This window comes from Panthera tigris, chromosome B3 (genome assembly GCF_018350195.1).
Source record: "Panthera tigris isolate Pti1 chromosome B3, P.tigris_Pti1_mat1.1, whole genome shotgun sequence".
NCBI lineage: Eukaryota > Metazoa > Chordata > Mammalia > Carnivora > Felidae > Panthera > Panthera tigris.
In genome coordinates this window covers 2,928,051-2,955,039 of record NC_056665.1, presented here as the reverse complement: position 1 = coordinate 2,955,039, position 26,989 = coordinate 2,928,051, and the positions used below count along the sequence as shown (strand labels likewise).

The window sequence follows — 26,989 nt, the reverse complement described above, 5'->3', positions numbered from 1 at the left end:
ACTTTCAAAACAGGCCAGAGTTGTGACGAGCTGAACGTATAGACTGTGGGTAACTTTATTTTTTTTTTTTTGTAATTGCACGTTTCTACTGAATCAGGGCTCACTTCCCCATTAGACATAGCAGGCACGGTGCCTAGGGCCCACGACACTTTTCAGGGGCCCAGCAAAAAATGTTTGATTGCTTTCAAAATCAGAAGAGAGAAAACCCAAAAGCGATGAAATTCTTCAAAGGAAACGTTTGAATTTTCAGGTCCACGAGAACCTATTAAATTTTCCTGAGACACCAAGGAAATAAAATGTTAAAAGTATTTAAAGTTACATCAAAGATACACTTTAATGTTGATATTCTGCAGGAAGGAGCCCAGGACACAAGAGTGCTTGGAGCCTGGCAAAGCTATAATCCCGCCCTGCCTGGCCCCTTCCGGGTACAGGGAGCCTAAGGGCTGTGTTTGCTGTTGGAAGTTTCCGTGGAGGGTCGCTTCTTGGGGGCAGCTGCGCAATGACGGTTTCTGCTTGCAGAGGACCCCGCTGAATGACGGTTTCTGCTTGCAGAGGACCCCGCTGGATCTGAGGACTGGTCTTAAGAAGCTTCTGCTGGAAAGGCAAACTAATTGGTGTTGACAGGCTGAGGGGGTTAACTGTTTGTTGTTGTTTGAGAGAAGTTTTTTTGTTTGTTTTTAGCAGACTTACACCTGCTGCCTGGCTGTGGGGCTTTGTCAAATGATGGGGCCACCGTGTTTCACTTGACCTGGGCTCTGTCTTCTAGAGAGTATTCAGACATGACCAGACCATACCCCTGAATTCCCAGCAAACTTTCCAGCGGATCCGCTGCCCCCGGAGAACCGTGTCTGCCCAGACCGTGGCGGGCTTCTCTTTACATCTGTGTGGATGGGTAACGTTCAGCAGGTGAGTCCAGACCGTGAGCTACAATATATATTCAGTGGGGGTTCCTCTTTTCCCTTTGTATTCATTTCTATCTGTCCAGAAATTTAGCAACGGCCTCCATCGTCGCTCCTGATTTGTTTGGTTCAAATGCTGCCGTGTAAAGGCAGGAGGCTGGAATTTGGGGTGGGAAGGGAAAAAGGAGTGGCCCGGCTTGGGAAATTTCTGGCATCATCTCCAGCCTCTGGAACGTTCCCAGATGGTGTTTACCCCCTGGCCGAGGCCTGGTGAGAAGCAGTGTTACAGTGTTTCTCACCTTTCCTGTTAACTGTTCAGAAATGCCTAGAACAGAACCGAGGTTCCTTTTACACTTACCTCTTCGGCCATGTAACTGCTTTTCTGCTCTAGCAGAGTGATTACAGAGAGGACAAGGAAAAAACAAAAGCCTTGACGGAGTTTCTCATGGGCTTTTTCTCACACGTGGAGATTGTCTTGTGGTCCATACGCTGCTTTGGAAAATAGAAAAAGATCAGGTCTTGAGGCTGCTGACATACGCTTTGAGTGGCCCACATACCTTTGTGGGGAGAGGTCCCCTTGGTTGACATGGAGTTTTGGGATGTATTATTAATAAATGTTGGTTTCTCGGGAGAAAGAGCTTTCTCTCTTTTAACCCATTGGTTTCCCCTGCGGGGCAGGCCCTGGTCACCAGCACAGGGCGTGGAAAAGGCTAGTGGGATCAGATTGGCATTAGCTTTTGATCCAAGGCAAGCCTTCTGGCCCATTCCCCAGATCCCCCAAATGACGACCCTGAAGGTGGCCACGGGCTGCGCAGGTGACCGTCCTCCAGCTGGAGAGGCGAGAGAGGCTATATTGGTGCCCCCTCTGAAATCTCTCCGGTCTCTGAAATTCCAGCTGGCAGACAGCTTTCCCACGCACCCCCCCCCCCCATTTAGGCAGTCTCGGGGGACATTTTTGGGTGTGACACTTGGGGGGCTAGTGCTCCTGGCATCTAGTGGGTAGCGGTCAGGGATGCCGTGAAACGTCCCACGAGGCACAGCCAGGAATCATGCAGCTCAGGGTTTCAGAAACCCTGGTAGAGACGAAGCAAATGTATCTTTCCTGCTGTTTATTCACCGCCTTGAAATTGGCGATACTGTCCTGGTGTTTGAATGCATCTGGGATTCTCCGCGAGCCAGGGTCGCTCTTGTGGTTTCAGAATGTGGTGGGGGAGCACTGGGCGTCAACGCGAAGGAACTCGTTTTATCCGCCAGAGTGCTAGATTGCACCCAATTAATAATAATCACGCTTACACGGGATGTTCAAAAGCCCTGTTACCTCCATTCTCTCCTGTGGATCTTACCACCGCGCGGAGGAGGCGCCATTGACATTTTGCAGTGCCTATTTGCGGTAAAATGCAAATACTCGAAATGCAGTCTGCACAAACACAATCCTGGGTTTTCTCACCCGGGCTCACGCTCTTCCTGCCTCGTCAGGCTGAAGTCATTTTATGGAGAATTCTGGGAACGGATCTGTTGTCAGCAGCCTTTCCCCTTTCCCTGCAGCTTGGGTCCCGAGTCGCCTCTCGGGAAAAGCTTCTTTATCTTCGGTGAATTTCAGACACGAGGTAAGCCAGACCTCCTATCTCGAAAGCCTTATCTTTCCAAGAAATATGAGTAAGTTTGCCCCCTCTCAACGGGGTTCTGAGCCCGCTGGGCCACACAGCGCTGGACGTAGTCGTCTGTAAAGCTTTCGGGGGACAAGGTAACTGGGGAAGAGGTGGATGGCTGGGGTCACTGTCACCTTCAGAAGGTCATTTCCTCGCCCGCTAGGGAGCAAGGGCCCTTGAGATGCTGAATGTTGCCTACCTTTGCCTGCCTCCCTCCCCTGATCCGGTCACAACCTGCCCTTGCCCCCTTACTAAGGGCTCGTCCCCCACTGTTAAGGCCCTCCTGCTTTCCAGAAGGGAGGAAGTGGAAGGGGGATAGTTAAGCACCCCTTACAGGATTGTGACAGTCTATTGAGCCCTCACTCTGAACTCCGCTCTGCGCTCACCCAGCCCAGTGGGACGTATGTGAGTAAACCCATTACAGAGATAAGGAGACTGAGTTGTCGAGCAGTTCAATGACCTACCTAGGGCCAATAAGCCCCGGACTAGGATTCCACCCTGGATCCATCTGAGTCCAAAGCTCCTGTCTATACCGCTACAAAAAAATGGTTTTCCAGGAGAGCACTCATCCATCACATAGTAGTCAAGCATGGGAATGATGGTTCTTTCTTTCTTTCTTTCTTTCTTTCTTTCTTTCTTTCTTTCTTCTTTTTTAATGTTTATTCATTTTTGAGAAAGAGAGAAACAGAGTGCGAGCAGGCGAGGGGCAGAGAGAGAGAGGGAGACACAGAATCGGAAGCAGGCTCCAGGTTCTGAGCTGTCAGCCCTAAGTCCGACGTGGGGCTTGAACTCACGAACCGCGGGATCACGACCTGAGCCGAAGTCGGACGCTCAACCCACTGAGTCCCCCAGGTGCCCCCAGGTGGCATTTTTTGTGGAGTTTTTTGTTTGTTTTAGACAGGATATTCTGCACTCATTTTATCGTCATCAAAGACATATTTTTCAGTGTTCCTGTGATGAACGTATTACAGAATTGGCTTCATGTCCACCGTTCGGCTGGTCACAAAACAGCCAGGGAATAACAAGGCTTCGGGAAACATGGCACAGAAACGTCCCCGTGCTCACGAGGGGCTGATCGTGTTCTTGGTTCTCCTCGGCAAGTCTGTGTCTGGCCTGGTGTCATGGCAGCAGCTGGGCCCTTTCCCCACTTTTCAAATCAATAAAAGCACTGATCATCAAGAAAGAGCCATCATTCCCACAGGGCGCTGGGGGGGGCTCCATCGGTCAACCTCCGACTTCGGCTCAGGTCATGATCTCGCGGTTCGTAAGTTCGAGCCCCGCATCGGGCTCTGCACCGGCAGCTCGGGGCCCGGAGCCTGCTTGGGATTCTGGGTCCGCCTCTTTCTCTGCCCCTCCCCTGCTCGCCCTCTGTTTCTCTCTCCCTCTCAAAAATAAACATTAAAAAAAAGTTTAACAAAAAATGTCCCCTGAACTAACTTAGTGACAGAAAGTTGCCAGAACCCTGACTGAAGAGTAAAACGTTAAGCAGTTGTTTGCCTCCAGAACGTGAAGCTCTTCGTTTGCTCCCTCCCATTGGCTCCCTTTCCTAGGGCATTTGTTAGGCCTGTGGGGTCTGGACATGGCCTGAAAATGCTGTGAGGGGTACTGCCCACCCCGTGAGCCCGTGGGGCCCCTTCCATCAGGAATACCTGTCTTCACAGGAGGGTGGGTGGGACAAATGGCAGGTCTGTGACTCAGTTTGCTCGTCCGTAGAAAGAGAGACGGCTCTCCCTTCCTTCCGGACGTGTCAGACGTGCTCAGGCCTCCTTTTGGGCTTAAGGACACCGTGTACCCCCCTCCACGGCACCACTCGCCGTGCTCTTCACGGTTGTTACCTTGTCTTTTCTGGCCCCGAGTCTGAGAACGTCTTGTCCTTTCAACTCTGAGCCCCCAACGCCTAATACAGAGCCCACAAGGGTACTCAGCACACACATTTAGAAAATCAGTGAACAAGTCTCTTTTCCTCGAAATAACCTGCATGCCCATCGCGGGGGGACCTGTTTATTAAGTTCCATAACCTGCACACAGTGGAATTCTACGCGTCATAGCAAACACAGAGGTCCCGTTGGTGTCTGTACAGGCGAAACGCAGAAGACAGGCTTTTCGCACCAGCCAAGTGCCGGATGCGTAGAACAGTTTCAGAGGCTGATACGATGGGCGGCCTTGGAGCGGGTTCATCCCGCCTCCTGGTGGTCAGGCCCTGGGAGGCCCCTCCTCTTGAGGGGGGCTTGCACGTGGTGACTTGCTTCCAATGAACAGGACGTGCACACGGGACGGGATGTTGCTTCTGAAGTGAGGTCATAAAGAGGCTGTGGCTTCTGTGTCCGTCCGACCAGCTGTGTGAGAGGCCCCGGGGGCCAGAGATGGGGCAGGGGGGTCTCTGGCTGCCAGGAACTGAGGGGCTCAGCCCAGTGGCCCGTAAGGATTGTGACCTGCCGACAAGGAGAATGAGCGGACACGCCCTAGGCTGGATCTTCGGATGAGACCGCAGCCCCGGCCGGCGTGTCGACTGCAACCTTGCGGAGACCTGGGCAGAGACGCCCAGCTGCCGAGTGTCTAAGTTTTAGGGCGACTTGTTAGGCAGAAATAAAGATGACACAGACGTGAAATTAACTGTTGAAGACTGGTCGCCCCTGGAGAATGATGGAGAAGGTTACTAGCTGGGTCACTGGGGAAAATTGCTGAGCTTTCTCCGTGCCTCAGTTTTATCATCTATGAAATGGGGACGATAATGGGGATATCAGTATTATCCTGATTTTACAGCCCAAGAAACGGAGCTTAAGTGCCTTGCCCGACAGGGAGTCACTGGTGAAGGGGGGACTAGAGATGTCTGGAAACCAAGATCCTTCTAACCGCACCTGGTGCGGATACACGGAAAACAGCTGCTTTTACGGAACAGCCAGAAGGGACTCTAATGCATTATGAGGACATTTAACATATTGCTTACTGAAAATATCTAACCTTCCCACCTATGGATTTAGAGTCCAGTAAAACCCATCTCTCATTAAGACCACGGTGGCCGTGGCTTAACATTCCTTCAGTAATAACTCAGGAGGCACTTCAACAACAGTGCACTGCGAGAAAGCTATACCCCTGAGAACCTCTCAGGACTCTGATAGGTGGGGTTACTTCTCACAGCCACCCAGGCGGTACAGGGTACCCCCCGGGTGGGCTCACTCATTCACCCACGTTTCCTGCTTTGTAAACTGCCTTGTCCCCTGAGATGCCCCCATGAGAGGGACCTGGAAAAGTTGCATGAGATAACATTTCCTGGATCTACCCTCGGAAATCAACCCCTGAGGGGGAGCCTGGGAACCTGCAGTTTAACAAACTCCCTCCATCGCTCAGTAGAGGGTGGTTAGTTAAAGATGTACGTGCGTGCCTTAGACAACTCTGCAGGATCCTGTGAAAAAGAAGGCAGCCCTCCTTGTCTGTACGGATGTTAAACCAGGATGTATGATTAAGGGGAAAACTTCAGAGGTACTATCGCACCTGTAGTATGAATCAAAAAACCCCACGTATGAATGAATGTGTAGAGCTGGATTCACGGAGTCAAAGGCCCCGGGATTCTGCGGCGAAGCCTCGCGTGGGCCACCGGGCTGGGTGAGCTCCAGGGCCCCTTCCGGAGACGGGTCCAGCTGAGCTGGGCTGTGGAAGGTAACTGTGCAAACGCGGCTGAGACGTGGATCGCGGAGGGCCCGGAAGGCTTGGTGGAGAGCTCCGGGGTGCGTGTGGCAGGCATCCCGGGGACGCAGATTCCATGCTGTGTTTTGGTAGCCGGGAGCCTCCTGGCCTGGGCCGGCGCCAGGACGGGCGGGGGGCCCCGGTCCTGGAGGCAGATGGCTCAGGGTGAGAGCAGGCAGAGCATCTGGGATAATGAGAGGAGAGGAGGAGAGGGTTGAAAGGACCCCGCCAAGGTGTTAGGCCGTCATGTGACATCTCTGACGTGGGACGTTTTGGAGCCACCACAATGGCAGTGTCACATGTTTCCACCTCATAGAATTGACAGTGTGGTGGCAGAGGGGACTCCTGGGGAGGGAGGACGGGCAGGGTGATGTGGGGACTTGACATCTCCATGGCTCGGTCACCGTTATTTAAAAATAGAGGAGCAAATATTTAAAAATATTAAATATTAAAAATATTTAAAAATAAATAGAGGTGACTCTATTTAAAAATAGAGTCACCTGTTTGAGGGGTGACTGGATGGCGGGTCGTAGGGTTTGGGAGCAAATACCTTTGCTTTTCTGTTTCATGAACACCTCTTGTGTTTCCGCAGATTTGTGCCTTTGCCTGGACCATTCGTTCCCTCTGCCTAGGAAATGCGTTATTTTAAACTTTTTTTAAAAAATGGTTATTTATTTTTGAGAGAGAGAGTGAGCAGGGGAGGGACAGAGAGAGAGAGAGAGAGACAGAATCCTAAACAGGATCCAGGCTCTGAGCTGTCAGCACAGAGCCCCATGTGGGACCTGAACGCACGAACCGTGAGATCATGACCTGAGCTGAAGTTGGCTGCTTAACCGACTGGGCCACCCAGGTGCTCCACGAAATGCATTATGGGGAAAAACAAAGATCCCAGTGGAAGTCAGGTGAGGCAGAGGAAAGGAAGGTCTACCCGAGTAGGTTTATGAAGTCAGTGCGCAGGGAGAGAGGTTGTCAAGGATTTCAAAGGTGGAGAGAGGCGTTCTCGTTGGACGTGGTTGGGAATGGGCCTTGGAACAGAGCAGCTCCCTAAGGAACACGCTGTTTTAGGAACACGACCGCGCTGGTCATAGCCAGGACTGGAAAGAGAGATCAGGGGCCCAGGACTGAGGCGGGGAGGGTCCCAGGCCAGGGAGACCGCAGCTGGGTCGGGAGGGCAGGGGAAAGAGACGAAGGGCTTCAGGGCTTAGCAGAATCTTGTGCAAGAAGGAGCGTCAACGTAATCTGGTTCCAACGGTACCTCTGCGGATGCTGACGTCGTCTCCTCCACCCACCATGTCTTTGATGAGTTCTGGGGCCGAGGAAGGGCATCCCTCTTGTGCCTTTGGGCAGGTCCACGTGGGACAAAGCTGGTCCTTGCCTGGAGCCGACAGCCAAAACGTCACCCGGCAGCTTTCGCTTTACGGATCGAGTCAGATTTCTCTCCTGCCTGACGACCTGCCCGTCAGAGGTGAAGATACTGACCACGACAGCCCACATCTTCTCACTTCCATGGTACCCCTCTCGAGGGCTCTGGCTTTTCAGGAAGTGTTGTGCTTTGGGCACGCTCACCCTTAGCTCCACTGACTCAGAGCAGGGGCACCCGCTCTCCATCCCTTCACTTTCTCGCCGGCCCGGTTGCACCACCGGCCCGTTTCCAAGTCAGCGCCGGCACGGACCGTGACTCTTGCTGGGGGCGCGTGGCCAGATTTGGGGAGGACTGGACCCCCCCCCAGCCCACCTTGGAGAGGCTCCGTCCTGCGGTCTGGCCACGGGCCAGCTGGCGAGGTGGTCAGGACGGCCCACGTCCGGGGTCCGAACACCTCAGGCCCTGTTGGGGATGAGTAGGGCAGAGGCTGGAAATCACAAATAGACTGCAAGTCCAGAAGAGGCCGTTGAGCACATTTTTTGGAAACCACTCTACTGAGGTCTGATGGACATAAAACGCAGTACATATTTAACGTACGGATTTATAGGCATTTTTATATACACATTTAATGTGTTTCCTTCAATGAGTTTGGGGATAAGTATATGCCTGTGAAACTGTCACCACCATTAAGACCATAAACATATCCATCACCTCCCAAAGTTTCCTCCTGCCTCTATTATTATTATTATTATCGGTGAGAACATGATAGAAAATCTAACCTCTTACAGAATGGTAGTGTTAGCTATAGACAGCGTGCTGTATAGCAGACCTCCAGAACTTACTTATCTTGAATAACTGAATTTCTCTACCACTTGACCATCCCCTACCCATCTCTCCCTCCCCCTACTTCTTTTTTTTTAAAATGTTTTCTTATTTATTTATTTATTTATTTATTTTATTTATTTTTCAGAGGAAGAGAGAGAGAGAGGAGAGAGAGATCCATCTACTTCTTTTTTAAAAAACGTTTACTTATTTATTTGTTTGTTGGCTTGTTAATTTATTTTTTAGGGAAAGAGAGAGGAGAGAGAGAGAGAGAGAGAGAGAGAGAATGAGCAGGGGAGGGACGGAGAGAGAGAGAGAGGGAGATACAGAATCCCAAGTAGGCTCTGCACTGTCAGCACAGAGCCCAAGGTGGGGTTCGAACTCATGAACCACAAGATCAGGACCTGAGCCAAAGTCGGACACTTCACTGAGCCACCCAGGTGACCCCCTCCCGTCCCCCTAATTACGATTCTCCTCTCTGCTTCTAGAAGTCTGTTTCAGATTGCACATGTAAGTGAGACCGTGCAGTATTCGTCCATCCGCGTCCGGCTTATTTCACTCAGCACGATGTCCCCCGGGCCCATCCATTCCGTTGCCAATGACGGGATTTCCTTCTTTTATGAGGCTGAATGATATCCCATTGTATACGCCTGCACTACATTTTCTTTATCCTTCCATCCGAGGATGGACACTCAGGTCGTTTCCACGTCTTGACTGTTGTGAACGATGCTGCAGGGAGCACGGGGGTGTGGATGTTGGGCACTTCTCGAATTTTCTCATGGAGTCTCCTTCACTTCGTACAGAGACCACCTCAGGTGGGTGTGCAGATTTCCCTCCGCCGTCCTGGGCTCCTCCCTCTTCCTTCTCTGCCACGATCCTCTTGACATTCCCTACAGAGCCGCCCTCCCACAAGGGCTTCCACCCCATCCTAGAGGAGGGATGCGAAGTCCTCACGGTTCTTGTTCTTTTCTCAATGACTAACTTTTACTTACTTATTCGTTCCTTTTATTTTAATTTCAGTTAGTTCACAGACAGCGATTCGACACATCGTGGGTCACCTGGTGCTGATCACAACGGGTGCCCTCCTTAGTCCCCGCCCCCTATTTCACCCATTCCCCGCCCCCCTTTCCCTCCGGTAGCCAGAAATGTGTTCTCTAGTCAAGAGTCTGTTTCTTGGTTTGTGTCTCTCTCTGTTTTTTTTTTTTTTTTTCCCCTTTGCTCATTTGTTTCTTAAATTCCACATATGAGTGAAATCGTATGGTATTTGTCTTTCTCTGACTGGTTTATTTCACTTAGCATTGTACTCTAGCTCCGTCTATGTCATTGCAAATGGCAAGATTTCATTCTTTTTGATGGCTTTGTAATATTCCATTAGAGATCTACATCTATATCTATATCTATGGATATAGGTATAGATGATATAGATGATGTAGATGTAAATACAGATACAGATATACCAAATCATCAGTCAGTGGACCCTTGGGCTGCTTCCATGGTTTGACTATTATAGATGGTGCTGCTGTGAACGTGAGGGTGCATGTATCCCTTCGAATTAGCGTTTTTGTATACTTTGGGTAAATACCCAGTAGTGCGATTACTGGATCATAGGGTAGTTCTATTTTTAACTTTTCGAGGACCCTCCACACTGCTTTCCAGAGCGGCTGCACCAGTTTGCACTCCCAGCAGCAGTGCAAGAGGGTTCCCCTTTCTCCACGTCCCCACTGACATCTGTTGTTTCCCGTGTCGTTGATTTTAGCCATGCTGACATGGGTGAGGTTGTATAGTTCATCGTGGTTTTGATTTGTATTTCCCCGATGACGAGCGATGTTGAGCATCTTTTCGTGTGTCTGTTGGCCATCTGGATGTCTTCTGTGGAGAAGTGTCTCTTCCTGTCTTCTGCCCATTTTTAAATGAGATTGTTGGCGTTTGGGGTGTTGAGTTTTGTAAGTTCTTTATATATTTTGGATTCCAGTCCTTGGTCGGATACGTCATTGGCAAACATCTTCTCCCATTCGGTAGGTCATCTTTTAGATCTGTTGGTTGTTTCCTCCACGGTGCAGAAGCCTGAAGTCCTTGCAGCTCTAATACCCCCTACTGGTGGGAGGCACACTTGTGCGGCACTCTAGGAGAGCGTGTCTGAGTCTACAGAGAGCAGCGTCGACAAGACAGCCAAACCTTCTGACACTGTCTCAGAGCATAATGTCTAGGTGTTATTTTACTAACATGTCCCCCTGTTTAACAAAACGACTGTGTTAAAATATGCACAGCACCAAACTTACATTTTAACCATTTTTTAGCGTACGAGGCAGTGGCGTTAAGTACATTCACAGTGTTGTGCGACCACCGCCACCATCATCGCCAGAACTTTGTCACCTGCCCACATGGAAACTCCGTATCGCTTCCCTCCCCCGCTCCTGGTGACCACTCTCCTACTTTCTGTCTCTATGAACCGGGCTATTCGAAGTCATGTCCCTCTTTTTTTTTTTTTTTTTTTTATACATTTTTGTCCATCACAGAATTTTTTCCCACCAGGGGAGGGTAGATAGGAAAAAAAGCCAGTCCAGGAAAAAGAAGCTTTTGTGCCTGTGCCCAGTAATATTCTGAGTGATAATCAAACCTTCCGAGGCTCACCTCCCGGGCTCTCGCGCGAGCTCGAGGAAAAACCCCAGGGAATGGCTGAGTGCGTTGTGGGTGAACTTCAAATAAGGAAAGAGCTGCTCTTCAAGAGGAAGACGGGGACGTGGTTTGTACACAACTTGAAACAATGTGCTTTAGGTTTATCTTGATTATGTACATTATAAAGCCCATTTCCAAGGGGCAAATTATGCATTTGGAAGCAAAGCTAAGACAGCCAGACAGTCTTATAAACAGGTGAGTGTCAAGAATGAGACCCAAAGTGCTTGCATTTTTCATTCAAAGTTGCGTGCGCGTGTGCGCGTGTGTAGCTTGAAAATGTTTCCTAGCTTTCTTCTGAGTGTGGCGTTTACATAATTGTTCCAACCAATGAGTATACAATTAGATTATCTGAAAATCTCCATTGTCGATTTATACATATACTGATCCTAATGAGTGACAGGCAAACATTCTGTTTGTGTGTTTTCTGAGGGTTCACTTGCTTCACTTTTTTTTTTTTTAAATTAAGTTCAGAAATTCCACATTTCAGGTTAAACATTTGCCACCTATTCTAAAATCACTACAGAGAATCAGAGTGTGTTTTTTCTTTTAATTTTTAATGGCTATTTATTTATGAAAGAGAGAGAGAGACAGAGCACAAGTAGGGGAGGGGCAGAGAGGGAGACACAGAATGGGAAGCAGGTTCCAGGCTCCCAGCTGTCAGCACAGAGCCTGACGCGGGGCTCTAGCTCACGGACCGTGAGATCACGACTTGAGCCAAAGTCGGACGCTTAACTGACTGAGCCACGCAGGTGCCCCAGAGTGCTTTTTTTTTTTTTTTTTTTTTTAATACAAATCTTGTGTTTCTGAGCATTGATTTACGCAGTCGAAGGCTGAAGATTTTTAACAAGCGTGCAAGTGTAGATTCTAAAAATTGGCCCGAAAGTTTTCTGACGACAGCTAAGCTGTGGAAGCCGGGGGAAAGATAATAGTGACACTTTAGAAGAGAATTCGAAGATGAGAAGGAAGATTAAATGCCAAAGCGTAGGAGACGCAAATAATCAGCAAACAATAATTACAAGGAAGAGCAAAACCAGGTAGCCCCGAAATACAAGATGTTGGGAACAAGAGGCAGACACGTTGAACGCGTTCCCCAAACGCTGCACGATGGATAGGCTTGGTGTAGACCCTGACGTGTGTCAGGGTAAGGACCACTCACAAGGTAACCTGTAAGTGGGTTTATCCACCAAAGCCCAGTAAGCCATGCTGTGCATCTAATGGGAGCACATCTGACCCCCAGACTCAGGACATGTGATAACCGAGAACAAAAAAGCATTGCTAACTGCATCTAAATGACGGGAAGGAATAAATAAACACATGACTATTTTATTAGTAACTATTAGGACTTGCTAAACAGCCTGTGTTATACTGGATCTGGCTGGGGTTAATTAAATATCAAAGACCGACAGTTGTTACCAGGAAGCTTTTAAGATCTATGCATTATTAGTAGCAGTATTTTAGATCTTCTCTTGTAGGAGCTTGTACATCAGTGTGTTATTGTCATAAAAGTTTAATTTCAAGAGCTCAGTCTTCATTAATACACAGCTAGGACGGCGTGCCAGTCGGATTCCGAACCCCGCTCCGAAGCCAAGATCAAAATGAATGAAAACCTCCAATCCATATTTCCCTTTTAGGGAGAAAAACCACCTTACATTTCCCTCACAAATTTATGAGAAGTTGGGGACGGAGGACATGCTGGGAGGCATGGGATTTCGGATTTACTGCCACAATACCTTGCCCTCTGCTTGGTAAGGCCGGGCCCTGCCAGCTAGCTCACTACGAGTGGGTAGGCCAGGAGTGCGAGTTCTCGGTAGAACTCGGCCACATATTGAATTTGGAAACCAGAACGAAGTCCCTTCCAGGGCAACCCAATTAATCCTTCCTTAATGGTTGGAATTGCATCCAAACCAACCTCCAGAGGTAATCAGTCAAACTTAGGAGCTTCTTGAAATAGAAAAGTCTGCAGGGTTTTGGCGCACGGGATGGGAAGGATGAAGAAACACATCCCCCTGGGCCGCTTATCAAATCAGGTTCTGATAGCGTCACGGCCACTGGCAGTCACGGCCACGGGCAGTCACGGCCACGGGCTGTCACAGCCACAGGCAGTCCGCTCAACCACAGGCAGTTTGAGCCGTTAAGAACGGGATGCCCCCAGGGGCCTGCGTGGCTCAGTCGGTTAAGCGTCCGACCCTTCGTTTAGACTCAGATCGGGATCTCATGGTTTCGTGAGTTCGAGCCACGCATTGGGCTGCATGCCGGCAACATGGAACCTGCTTAGGATTCTCTCTCTCTCCCTATCTCTCCTCCCCTCCCAACTCTCACTCTCAAATAAGTAAATAAACTAAAAAAAAAAAAAAAAAGGGGATGCCCCCACGTGAGAGGAAGGAAGCAAGCCCCTGCCTCCTGCTAAGGCCTCTGAGAATCTCCCTGGTTGTCCCGAGGTTCTCGATGGCTCTTTAAGTCTGAATACAATGTAGTGGCTACGTGTGCAGCTCATTGAACAGCCACCCGGACCAGGGAGAGTTTTCCAAACGCTGGATCATATCAGATGACTGTGGAGGTCACCTGTGGGGTGATGCGGGGGAGGGGCGGAGCCGGAGGCTGTCTGGCCGCGTCCTCGGGGACACGTCCAGTTTCAAATAACACAAAACCCTCCTGTATCCCTTTGCCCGGGTGGACAAAGGACCTCAGGCTGAGGGCCTTACATAAGAGGAACGTGCCGTCTCCCGATTCTGGAGGCGAGAAGTCAGGTCTGGCTCCTTCTGACGGCTGGGAGGGAGGACCGGTTCCGGGCCTCTGTCCTCGCAGATGGACGGCTGTCTTCTCCCGCGGTTCTTGCCATCGTCTTCCCTCTCCGTGTGTCTCTGCACTCAAATTTCCCCCTTTTATAAGGACACCAGTCATACTGGACTAGGGCCCACCCTGATGACCTCATTTTAACTTGACCTCTGTAAAGACCCTGTCTCGGAATAAGGTCACATTCTGAGACACTGGGAGTTAGGACCACAATACATGTTGTTTCAGGGGACGGAATTCAGCCTCTAAGACTCCCATAGCAGCTGAAGCAGAGTTTGGATTTACGTACGGATGGCCCCAGAGTAGGCAGGTCCGGGCTGGTCTGGGGGCTCAGAGACATAACCAGGGGTTACAGCTATTTCCACCAAGTTATGTGATTGGTGCCTCAGGGTCCCGAGCTGGCTTCTCAACCCCCCAGGCTGCTTTTCTGTAATCCTTGCATGAAGAGAGGGGTGAGGCCCAGGGGAAGGGCCGAGGGGACCACAAAGAGTCACTTTCCTACTGAGCCTTTGCCTTTTCACTCAGGGACCACCTCTCGCTGGCCAGACCCGTCCGCGTGGTGGGGAAACCAAACTTTATTAGCTGTGCTTAGTGTCATCTTGAACAAAAGATAAAAGACGAAGGGGGGGCGGTAAATGTTGCAAAAATAGCAGAACTATTTCAACAGCTGAGCCCGGGGGGCGCCTGGGTGGCTCAGTAGGTTACACGTCCGACTCTTGATCGATCTCAGGTGGAGATCTACAGTCGTGAGATCAAGCCCCGTGTTGGGCTCCACACTGAGCGTGGGTCCTAGTTGGGACCCTCTCTCTGGCCCTCTCCCGCTCAGGGTCCCTCTCTTTCTCTCTCTCTCTGCCCCCCCCCCCAAATAAATAAATAAACATTAAAAAAAATAGATCCATCTGAGCTGAGGACTGGTCTGTGACAGGAAATGGGACCCTGAAGCCCAGAGAGAGGATGAGTAGCCGACCCTTTGAGGACAGAAGGGTTCAAAATAGTCACCTTGCCACTGCGTCCTGTTGGTCTCCTCAAGGAAGAGTGTCTGTCCCTACGCTTAGTGCTGAGCTCTGTTGACGCGGGTTGGACATTCAGAGGTGGCCACGACGAGACCGGCCATGGTCAGTGGGAGTCCAGGCAGATGGGTCCATGAAGAGCCTCCGCCGCTCCATTCCATTACCCACTGTGTCAGTTTTGAGGTGGCCGATGATGAAGGCTGGCTAGAGCCAACTGGCCCAGTCGTTTTGTCTAGCTGGTTGCTGGCCACCTCTTCCATGGTGGACGCTCTCTGGTGGGCACTCCTGGGTGATAAAAAATCACCACGTATTTTGCCCATTTCCATGTTCATCTACTACGTGCCTCTCTGCCAAGACTTCTTGGGCTTCAACCTTCCGACCCTCCTCCTTTTGGGTCCTGTGGCGGCAAGACGGACCGCTGGCCCCTGCTCAGGAGTTTGGATGTTTTCCTCTTGGCCACTGCCCCCTCTACCTTGCCTTTCAGGACCACCCCTGCATGTGGCTCTCATGTGGCAGCTGTCCATTTTCAGCTTGTGTCCCCACGCCAAGCTGACCCAGCAGTGAACCAAGCTTAGACCTTTTCTCCCCCTTCAGTTGGTCATATGGGTCCCCTATGAGCTGAGAAAATTGTGGTGGGGGACTTGGGCACCTGGGCTCCCCACTCATGCACCTGTCTCGCGCCCCTTGGTCCTGTCAGGCGCAGTCTTGGGTCGGTCATTTTCAACTACCATTGAACTACTGCTGAGCGCGTCTGATTTTATGACTTGGAGAACCCAGCTCGTTAACGGACAGCTATGGACACATGTTCACCTGATGTTCCGTAATCAAGCACTCTTTCTCTACCAGGGTCCAATTATACATCGTGAGCTTTTCTCGAAAGTCCAGTACCCCTGAGACCTGCCTATGATTTTTCTAATGGGCCTTTGCAATGAACCCCACGCTGCGCCTTCTGCTATCCCAGACACGTCCAACATCATACGGTCTGCCAGATTGGCCCGCATGGCAGGACCGCCCAAAGCTCTTTTCTGCTCTGAGTTGCCCTTGATGCTGTGACCTTCTGTGTCAACCAGTATGTGGACCAGAGCAGTGTCCCTAGATGTGGCACCCCAAAAGGTCTACCTTCCTTCTTTAGGTGGCTAATATAAGATGTAGCAATCTGTCTTTTACTTTGGAGGTAAAATCCCAGTATTTCCTTGGCATCTTGACTCCGAAAAATTTATCAAAAGAGCAGGTACCTGAATCTTTATAGGATTTGTCTCCCACCCTGGGATTGCAAGGCTCTTACTAAGGCTCCAGAGTACCCACCCGTTTTGTTCGTCCTTTTTGATCCGTTTTGATCATCCGTTTGTCTGATCAGCGTGGTGTCATCAATGTAATGGACCAGGGTGGTGTTCCGTGGGACGCCCAGGTTCTTCAGCTCTCTTAAGACTACATGGCAATAGAGAGCAGGAGAGTTAACATGGCCCCGAGGCAAACTGTAAATTAACACTGTTGTCTGATCCTTGGGAATGCAAACTGTTTGGGATGTTTGTTTCTGGTTGGAATAGAAAATAATGAATTTGCCAAATCAATGACAGCATACCTTGGACCCAAAGCTTTATTAATTTGTTCTAGCAATAATGCCTCAATCTGCAGGGCAGATGCAACCAAGGTTAGTACTTCATTGAGCTTGTGGGAGTCTATAGTTGTTACCTAGGATCTATTTAGGTTTTGGAAGGTCCGTGCTGGTGAATTAAACCTAGATATGATAGGGTCTCCAACCCTGTTGCCCTGAGATCCCTGGAATTGTCCCTGGATCCAGTACTGTTTTTGATGAACTGCTAAGGGAACAATTTCAGAGGGTTCTACTTGACCCTCTTCACCATGACAACACTCGCTCTACAGGCTAGGGACTCAGGGTTGGGGGATGCCAGGCAGAAAGGTGGTTCCTTGAAGATGTTCATATCTTAATCCCCAGAATTTAAGATGATGTTACCTTACAAGGCAAAAGGGACTTTGCAGATGTGACTGAGTTCAGACCCCTGAGGAGGGGAGACTATCCTAGACTTTCTGGGTGGACCCAATATAATCATAAGGGTCTTTATGAGGAAAGTAGGAGGCAGAAGAGTTAGAGAAGGAGGGGCGGGGACCGAGGGGAGGCTGGAGGGATGCACCTTCTGGCTTTGAGGATGAGGAAGGAGTCGTAGGCCAAGGAATGTGGGTGGTTTCCGGGAGCTAAAAAGGGCAAGGGAATGGATTCTTTTCCAGAGACTTCAGAAGCAGCACAGCACTGCCGACATCTTGATTTTGGCCCAGTGAGACCTGTTTTGGACAGCTGACCTCCGGAACTATAACATAATGCACTTTTGTCATTTTAAGCTATTTTTTTGGTGGCAATTTGTTACAGCAGCAATAGGAGACTAATACAGGTGACTCACACTGACAAGTATATTGGTCCCAACTGTGATCTCCGGGACTGGGAAAATGACCACCACATGTGTCCACTGTTCAGCAGACCAGCTTTAAGGTGGACTTCAGCCAGAGTTCCACTGGTTACATGGTCCCTGTGAGCCCATACCATAACAGTGAGGTCCTGATGAAGCTTCCGGCGTCCAAGTATCAGTGACAACTCAAATCCTGTGTCCACCATCACTTGCAAGGTGTGGGCATTCCCCCTTGGCCCGTGAACGGTGACTGGAGTATTGCTCATAGGTCTTTGGGGGAGGACTGAAGGGATCATTACAATACATACTAGCCGTGGTGTGCAAGGTCCCTTCTCCAGTCCTTGGGTTCTGGGTCTGAAAGTCGGTTCCGGTCTCGGAACTGGAAGAATGATCATGACTTTTTTATTTGGGTGATCTCTGGCGACCTCTTACTCTTTCGTTCTTGCCTTCTGTTGATTGTAGATGTCTGGCAGGCCCATCATTGGCTGCTGATCTGTTCTGCTCCTCAGGGTGCGATGCCCTGTGAGCCAGCTCCACAGCTCCCTGTGGGTCAAGGCCCCTTTGGCCTTGCGGATTGCCGTAACTCTGGCATCCTGGGAGGCACTACCACTGGCCTCTGTTCTTTTGGGCCTCCATCATACAAATCTCCTTTAACGAGACCAGCTCTGTGAGCGCCTCACCTGTGGTCAGCTCGGGCCATGGAGAAGAGCCACCAGCGATCATTTCCTGTTGGTGCCTCTGCTGTCAACTTATTCCTGGTGAGCTCGGTGAATCGTGGGCCCACCGGGCCTTCCGATGGAACCCACTCCTCGGGTGGGCCTTTCTCCTTGTATACTATGTCTCCTCCAGCACACCCACCTCCCTGAGGATTCTGTCTCCCTTCCTCTACTGTTCACCAAAGCAACTCAGGCATATCCCCGTCGTTCAGCATGCTAAGCATGGGCCATCTCGTTCTGTGGGCTTCTAAAAGCCACCGTAACATCTAGAAAGCACCCCCCACTGAGACATTTTCTCAGATTACCACCCGCGAAATCGTTACCAGTTAGGCAGCCACCCTGAGCTAGTCCTGCGTCCACACGTCCCCGGAGATGGGGTCCTCCGTGCCAGCCTGGGCGTGCATCATCCAGCCCCAAGACCCCATCTTCTTGTCTGCCTCCTTGGGTCACTCCCGGTAGTCACTGTGTTAGTTTGGACCCTCTAAGAAGCGGTTAGTAAGACGGAATTAGACGGGCGAGATATTTACTGAGGGAAAGTCCTGTGAAGGATGAAGGAGAGAGGGAGCAGGCTCAGTGGGCAGCCTGGAGACCCCAATGCTGACTTGACCCCTGCAGAGGTGGGGGAAGAAGGAAGGAGACCGCTGGAGAGTGGCGTAGCAAAGATTCCTATCAGAGGGGTCTCGCGTCGGGTGGGAATAACAAGGCTGTAGCACCTCCGTGACACTGGCCCAGGACAGCCCGGGGCCTCGGCAGGAATGTTGCCATAGATCCCCAGAATGTGGTAGCTGGAGGCGATCAGCTACCTTTACTGCTCGTGCCAAGTAGCCTCTGGAAGGGACACGCGCGTGCCCGTCTCCCAGGACTGCACATCAGTAAGCGTTTGGACAGAGACTGTGCCAGGGAGGGCCCTGGGAAGGGGCTGGGCCCCCAGGACGATGGGGCAGAGCCGCACGGACTAGAAGTGGGTCAGTGAGGAGGCTTTCTGCAAGGGCCTTCTCAGGTCTCTTACGAGCGTGTGGTCAAGCAACAGCAGGCTGCGTAGCTTTTGACCGTTAGTCTATACCTGTGATGCTGATGCGAGAATAAATAAACGAGTGCAGCAATGAATTTCACCACGAGTCTAAGAATAAGCACAGCCAGTTCCTCAGTGGCCCGTGCACGGGGACCAGCTTTTTGCCAAAAAAGGCCCAGACGGGCCCACCGTGTGACACGACTCTCCCCCAATTTATGCTGGTTAAGTACTTTCGCACCTGTATTCTCATTATAAACTTTTACTGTGGAAAAAGGGGGGGGGAGGACAAAAATCTGGGACTAAGGAGTATGGCATGGGCAGGTGCGATCAAAGACGAGCTCTTAAAGAGCTGGTTGCTGGCTGGCTGCAAGGTAAGCGGCAGAGAGGGGAGAGAAGCGGGAAGGGCTGGGCGCCCGGGGTGAAGGAAGCCATAGGATCGACTGAACTGCCTGGGGTCTGTCGCAGGAACCTCTTCTCGGGGGTTTACTGTGACGGGGATTCTGTGGCCCAAAGGAGACTCCTCAGATGGTGATGTGCCACGAAGAATCAGAAACCAGAGGGAAGAGGGTTTTATGGGCCCCTAGCGTCTCCCATTCCAGGAGGGAAAGAGAACCCCGTGGTGGCTGGTGCCTGGGGAGGCGGAGACCGAGTGTCTTGGAGAAAAAGCCTGGGGCGAACAAGCGGGGCAAAGGAGCTGAGAGTCAGGGCGTGTTTGGGGGTGGGCAAGATGGCGGCATGGGAGCCCCATAGGAAGAAGTTCTTGGGGGCTGAGGGATCTGACCTCAATGTGAGCACCCAAGGAACCCAGCAGTTCATGGGGATGGGGGGAGGCAAGGGGGTGGGGCTCCTCAGACACAACCCGGAGGGGCCCTGCTGCTGGGGGCCAGGGTCCTAACCCTGCTGCAAGGAGGACGCGCTTGGGCCCAACAATGCGCTTTTGCGGCCCTCGCGCCCTGCTCCCCGTGTCTCCACCTTTCTGGCTTGCCCATCGGTCCCGCACTCGGGGATCAAGAAACTTGCAAGGAAGAGATTCATAGCTTTTCTTATTTAAAGTTTTGCTTTGCAGAAGTCAAGAGTGTGGAATTGCTCGTGCCACACGTCTTCCGGGCCCCTCACCCCGCTCCCCTGTGCTGCCCTCTCTCTTCCTCCACCCCCTCCTCTGCCTTTCTGTCCACCGGCTGGTCACAGCTCCTCTTTCGCCATTGTCTTTCCCTTCCGGCTTATTTCCTTTCCCCTTCCTTCCCCTCCCGATGGATCCCCCCACTTCCTGTGGCCACCCACCCTCCTGACACACCCACACTCGCGTACAAGGCCATCACGCTCACACACGCACGCTTTCCTGACCTCTTCTTCCCTTTGGGCTCCGTGGGCCCTGCGTTTGGCTGAGGAATTGGCTTCTGACTTCCAAGTTTTCAGATGTCGATTATCTGACTTCGCTCCAGAGGTTAATCTGGATTCAAGGATTTCGAGTGGAGAGGCAAAGGTGTAGAGAAAGGCAATTTGATTACTTTCAAGTCTGTAGATAACCAGCTGCGTCGTCAAGGGGAGAGGAGAGCACCTCTCTATCGGGAAATCTTGTAAAAGCCTTCACGGGGAGATAAGGTTCATTTTCGTTCCTTGAATACATTTGCTGATGTAAAATGCCTTACCTTTAAAGAGGTCAATATTTCCTCTACTTGAACTATAGTACTAAAGAAAATCACATGTTCCTCCGTGGAGATATAACTGTATTATGGAGGTTTGGTAAAGACGTTTTTTTCTAAGCTGCTCGGGACTTCTTCACCCAGCAGTCCACAAATGTTTGAAAAACGAAATGCCCCCAGCAAGTTCTATAATACAACTGGAGAGACTAAAAACAAAAAACAAAAAACACAAATTGAATTGACAGGTGCCGTCCAAATACAAAACACACAACATATGCCACAATGTGTATAAAGGAGTTATCTTTTTCTGTAAGGTGAATGCAAATTTTTTCCTTAGGTATTACTATTCTGAGTCTGTCTGAAATTACACACTTGACTGGATAATCAACCCCAAGCACTTGAGACTGAGAGCTTGAAATCAGGAGGGGTAAGGAGAGAGGCTAATAGGGTCTCGCAGACTGCTAGGCTGCAGAGAACCTTATAGATCCCTTGACATCGAAGTCCTTAGGGCGAGGACACTCAAACTGGCCACCACTGACATCTCGGGACAGGCCGTCTTTGTTGAGGAGGCCGCCTGGGCTCTGTGGGATGTTTAGTGGCATTCCCTCCCAGGACAAGACAGTAGCATCCCCCCACCCTGTGCGACACCCGAGACTGTCTCCAGACATTGCCAAATGTTCCTTGCTGGCGTGTGCGTGCGTGTGTGTGTGCGTGCACGCACGCCGTGTGTGTAAAAATTGCTCCTGGATGAGAATTCCTTAGGTTACAGACAAGGCAGGGATCCAGAAAGCTCACGATTTCCATCAGCGGGAGGGGAAAGATACTCTTGGCCGGACCCTTCAAACAAAGAATCCCACCAGGTCCAGGGAAGGCCAGTGGGGGGCTGGGGAGGGGGTCCCCCTCCAGGTCAACAAGCCAAACCCGTGGGGCCATTGGAGAAGCCGGTAGAAAACCCTAAGGGAGAAAGCAACTGAATGGGAAACAGAGACCGTGTTTTTTCCTTACGCAGACCCCCTCTCCCCATCCAAGTCTTCGAGCTTGCCTCGCAGAGAAGGATTTGTTCTCCACTGGGCAAAATTAACACAAGAGCCCCAGGCGGTTCCAATGGGAGCCTTGAAGATGAGACAGAAGCTGAAATGGCAGAGCTTGTCCCTGAGGTGGCGGAGGAGGAAAGGTCCCGGGCAGTGACCCCGGCTGGAGTAGCCGGCGACTGCTGCTGGCTTCTGTGGCTTGGCCTGCTGCCACGAGGGAAGAGAAGGCAAAGAAAGAAACATGTCCGGTCCCGCAAAAGCAGTTGGGTTGGACAGACGGCAGCTGCACAGGCTGGAAAAACAGCTGGACAGGAGGCAGAGAACAGGGGGCATGCAAGGAAGAGGAGGAAACCCTGCCCCTAAGGTGAGACTAAGGGTCCTCGGCCTTGGGAGAGACATCGGCGAAGCGGGACCTGAGGCTTCTCATTGGAGGCATTTGGACCCGCTGCCCATCCCCCACTCCCGGTTGCCCAGCAGGACTGGCCCCAGTGGCAGGTGCTCTGCCAGAGGCTCAGAATAGCTGACCTTAGAGCGACACCCGTGCCCAGGAGAAGAGAGGTGGGAGAGGGGCCTGATCTGGAAAACAGGGCCCCGCACCTGCCGTGAACCTCACTATGACGTGGGAGAGGAGACGTTTCCGAGGCTGATGGGACAGCTTCCAGGCACAGTGGCAGGGTGTCCGTACTCGGGTGTGACACCGACCTTTGACCCAGGTCTCTGCAGGGTGGGGAACCAGAACGGCCACCGGGCTGTGTAGACGCTTTCGGGGCGGGAGATACGAGTTCACCTCCCCTTCCTTCCTGGCAACCCCTCAGCGGGGAGCAGAACGTGCCTCCTGAGATCCGTGCCAAGGGTTGAGGAGGGCCCGTGATTCATGAAGAAACTTGAACGGGCAGAATCCAAGGCCATTTGGTTTGAAGGGGGTTGATTTCAGATCTCCTCCACCCATACCTCCGGGAGAGAAAATCCACTAAAATGTCGATCTCTGACTGGTGCCCAGCGCACTGTTTCCGCAAAGGGATTGTGCTGGAATGGACCCAGACACTCCCGGTAGGAAAATCCCCTGGGATGAGGTCTGGGACGAGAGACCATGAGTCATCTTGGCCCCACGGTCCAGCAAGGGAGCTGGCGGAGCGAAGGCATCGGCATATGTTTCTAGACGGGGCTGGTGAATGAGCTGATTAACTGCAGGGCGAATGGCTCTTTGCACATGGGAGCCCTGCCGGCCTCCATCCGGGTTCTCTTGCTGGCTTCTGGGCGCTGCAGGTGCCAGATATGGGGCAGCAGGGACCGGGCAGGAGGCTGACTGCAGGGATCCTGCGACGAGGCAAAGGGGAGCCCCAGAGGGAGGGAGCTTAAAGAGCAGATCCAGAGACACATGAATGGGCTCGGCCTGTCACCCAAAAAACCCAGGGACAGCAGGCAAAGGAGGAGCCTCCTCATATCACATCCTCAGCCCCTGGGCTGCCCCACAGGGAACCCCAAGGAGCTTCGGGGACCGAAGGGTCTGGGTCTAGGCACCAAGGGGATCATATCTGCGGCCGCCCTTTTCATTGGGGGTGACTTGGATCAGTTCCGAGGTGTGGTGTCTAGAACGAAACACCTCCTGCCCGAAGAAATGGGAGAGAGGGGTTGGTTGGGCCCCGGGGCAAGGGGACCATGTGGAGCTTAAAGGAAGGGGTAGGGACGCGCATCCCCTTCAGCGGGCTGCAGCCCAGCAGGTGGTAACGGACGCCCAGGTCACGGCTGTCAGGTGCACGGGGGAGCCCCGTGGCTCTCCTCGTCGGCGACCCTGGCCTTGGGAACGCAGTCTCAGGTGGCCTGGGGAAACCACCGCGGGAGGCACTGGTTTCTGAGGAGCCCGGGAGGAGTGAGCAGAAGGAAACCGCCCAGCGGTCGTCTGCCTGCTGGCGACTTTGAACCCGTTGTCGCGCTGAAGGTCAAGCAGGAGAGCCCCGAGGCCCAGAAGTACGGGGGAGGGGGGTGGGGAGCCTGGCGCTTCCGGGGCGGGCAGAGGGTGCCCTGGAAACTGAGGCTGTTCAGCCAGAGTGCCTTCCTCTCGGCGGACAGCTGGCCTCCGTCAAAGCGACGGCCTCTGTGACTCACACACCCCACATGTTCGTCACCAATACTATGTTCATACAAGGTGCAGCAATAGAAGCGTTACATATACGCTACTTATATATATACTTATAATATTATAATATATAATATATATAACACATAATATAATATATATATGTGTGTATATTATAATATATAATATATAATATGTTATCTAATATATAATATATAATATAATATATGTATGTGTGTATATATATATATATATTATACAGTTGTTATAATAATCTCTTCGTTATTCTGCAGAGATGGGGGAGTTGATTTGCTCCAACGCCCAGGGGGACGTCACCTAATACAAGATGAAAAGGGAAGATGTACGTTTTCACCCTATTCACCTCTGCTCCTCTGAGAACCGCCCCCCCACCCCACTTCCATTCACGAACGGACCCCAGCTCTCGCCCGTCACCCTCACGGCGTTTGGAAGGTCGTCGGTCAGGGCCTCGGGAGATCTGGCTGCGGCCCCGGTCCTGGCCCGTGTCCCAGGCGATGTGACTTTCAGTTAATTTTCAACCCAGTTTTGCTCATTCTTTTCCCACCGGGGTATTAATAGATGACCTGCTTGTTCCACTAGGTAAGCGGCGAAACCAAAGGAGAGAAGATGCGTCCGGTCGTTTTCGGACTCTGAGAGCGCCGTGCGAGTCTCCTGCTTTTGTCCTTGTTGGCACGAGGACTTTCTAGATGCAGCAACACCCCTCTATGTAGGGCCGTGAAGAAAATGGCCTAATCTCCTTCAGGGTTATTTTTCCCATCCATGACAGAAGGATAGATAACCTCTCTCACACACGCTAGTGGTTACGGATTCAGCGAAGTGACATGCGCCGGGTGCCCGGCAGAGGGCGTGGCCCATAGTAGCTGCTCAGTTAAATGCCAGTTTTGGAATGATCGGTCTTGTTCTGTTCTGTGCAGGACGTTTATTGGCACCTGCTACGTGGATGATGATGTTTAGGACACTGTCCCTGTGTCAAGGGATACTTGAAGCGGAAACAGGGAGCTGAGTGTCCAGGCCCCTCCCCACATACCCGTTCCTCCGTCTTTCCCTGTGCTCCGACCCGGACTGGGGAGTGACTTTTGCTGCAGCCTCCCCTCGGCCAGCTTCGTCCGCGGATGCCCCTCTCCACGTGTGCACTTCTCCCCTCGCTTCTATTCCCCTTTCTCTTTCCCCAAGCTGCCACCCTGAGCACACTACCTTCCCCTTTGCTCCCACCCTGTCTTGACACGGACTCTGTCAACCTGGATTTGTCCCCTTCTTTCCTTCCGGTCCGTGCTCCCTCCTGCCGCCCCAGAAAGCTGCTTCCTGCTCCCTACCTGCTGTTTTGGACGATGGGAGCAGCCTCCGGCTTCTCCCGTGCTGCGCCCGTCTGTCTGCCTTGATGGAGGAGATCCTTCCGAAACCCAGCAGGTGAATGCACCACTTTTCACACATCCACGGAGCGGTGGCCTTGCGGTTCATCGAGAGGGAAACAGCTTTTTTATGACTAATTTTGTAAGAGCCCTAACAAAAATATTATCTCTAGTGCTTAAATATAAATCCTGGGGTGCCTGGGTGGCTCAGTCGGTTAACCATCTGACTTCAGCTCAGGTCATGATCTCACGGTTCGTGGGTTCGAGCCCCACGTCGGGCTCTGTGCTGACGGCTCAGAGCCTGGAGCCTGCTTCGGATTCTGTGGCTCCGTCTCTCTCTGCCCCTCCCCTGCTCACGGTCTGTCTGTCTCTGTCTCTCAAAAACGAATAAACGTTAAAAAATTTTAAAACCAAATCCTGCTGTACGACGCTATCCCTTACCAGCTACGTACGTGCTTTTTGCTCAGCTGTGATTTACTTAGACAAATCTTAGAATCATCAAGAGAAGTAAAATCCCATTTTGATCATCCCGTAGGCAATTATTTCCAAATTCCGTTACACATACCAGATCAAGGCATCAACTAGGCAGCATTTACGCAAAGAGGAAGGTGAACAGTACAGAGGCCTTGTCCCCAACAGCTCACAGTCTGTTTTATAAATCTGGCTCCAATCAAATTTAATTACCAGAGCCTCTCAATGCCACAGTTGAGTCTGCGTAGAGAAAATAACGAAGTTTTATCCCGTTTATTTTGTAATTCAGGGAGGACGGATCGTAACGCGATTCTCCGTTCCTTACTCTGCCGTAAAGCAGCAATTAACTTCCAATTTTCCTTCCTTCTCTTTTTAATCTCTCAGCGCATTCTAATTCTGGGTGAAACGGCAGTTTTATCGCATGTCTATAAAAATATGCATGTACATATTCTCCATATTACCAGACCTCCGTTCTATTCTGATCGAAAACCCAAAAGGGTGCACAAATGAGGGGAAGTCTGCCTCGGAGAAGAGGGCAGCCACAGGCCACGCTCTGGGGGGACTTGCGCCCGGGCCGGTCCACAGGGGTCCAGACTGAAGGGGGGCACTGACGTCTCGCCTGCGGCTGCCCTTCAGAGAAGCGGGGGGCGCTGAAGGACACAAGCTAACAACCTGGTTTGGAAAGCAGGACGGGCGGCGGGACGGAGCGGAGTGTCGCTCCCGGACCCCCTTTTCCTACTGGACTGCCAGCAGCTGAGCAACCGAGTGACCTGTGGCTTCACCCAACTCACAAGGAGCTGCAGCCGGGGTGGAGGCCGGGGACAGCTACACTGTGCATCTGGAAGACAGCCTGGGGCTGACCGTAGCTTGTGTCCTTTGGGCTAGATGGTGGGCTCCATGAGAGCGGGGACGGCGTCTGTGTCCTCATCGCGTCCTCTGCCTCTCTGTCGTACGTGCGCCATAGACACCCGTGGACGGGACGTGAGACCGCCCGATTGCAGCCAGCCTGTTGCCCTCTGCACTGCGGGTTTCCAGGTCTGGGGCATGAGTGGCCCAGGGGACAGGCCCTCCCCGCTCTGCTGGGTGGGACCTACTGTTTTGTGACTCTCATTTCCTCCGACCAATCAGCTGCTTGAACTCCTGAAGGCACTGGTCCATCAAAAGAACGGGGGTGTTCAGGGCGCCTGGCGGGTTGAGCCGATGGAGCGAGTGATTATTGATCTCGGGGTTGTGGGTTCGGGCTTCAGGCTGGGTGAAGAGATCTCTTAAAAACAATCTTAAAAAAAAAAAGAACAGTTCTATTGTCATAGGTCACCTGGGATCACGGATGAG

General features: G+C 51.6%; 1 protein-coding gene across 4 annotated transcripts; it reads right to left on the bottom strand.

Annotated features, from left to right (window-relative positions):
• Positions 1-4,569: 4,569 nt before the first annotated feature.
• On the bottom strand, positions 4,570-26,706 carry LOC122239175. 4 transcript variants are annotated; one of them, XM_042987651.1, is made up of 5 exons: positions 26,449-26,706; positions 25,151-25,283; positions 6,783-6,860; positions 6,041-6,416; positions 4,570-5,181 (listed from the first exon to the last, which is right to left on the bottom strand). In XM_042987651.1, exons 2-5 carry the CDS (start codon positions 25,266-25,268, stop codon positions 5,112-5,114), a joined length of 642 nt encoding a protein of 213 aa, XP_042843585.1. In that variant the 5' UTR covers positions 25,269-25,283; positions 26,449-26,706; the 3' UTR covers positions 4,570-5,111. The 4 variants fall into 4 exon arrangements, 3 of the variants coding, with proteins under 3 accessions (XP_042843585.1, XP_042843586.1, XP_042843588.1); XM_042987652.1 differs by having other exon boundaries at positions 26,519-26,706; XM_042987654.1 differs by lacking the exons at positions 25,151-25,283; positions 26,449-26,706 and adding an exon at positions 7,488-7,630.
• Between the last annotated feature and the right edge of the window lie 283 nt (positions 26,707-26,989).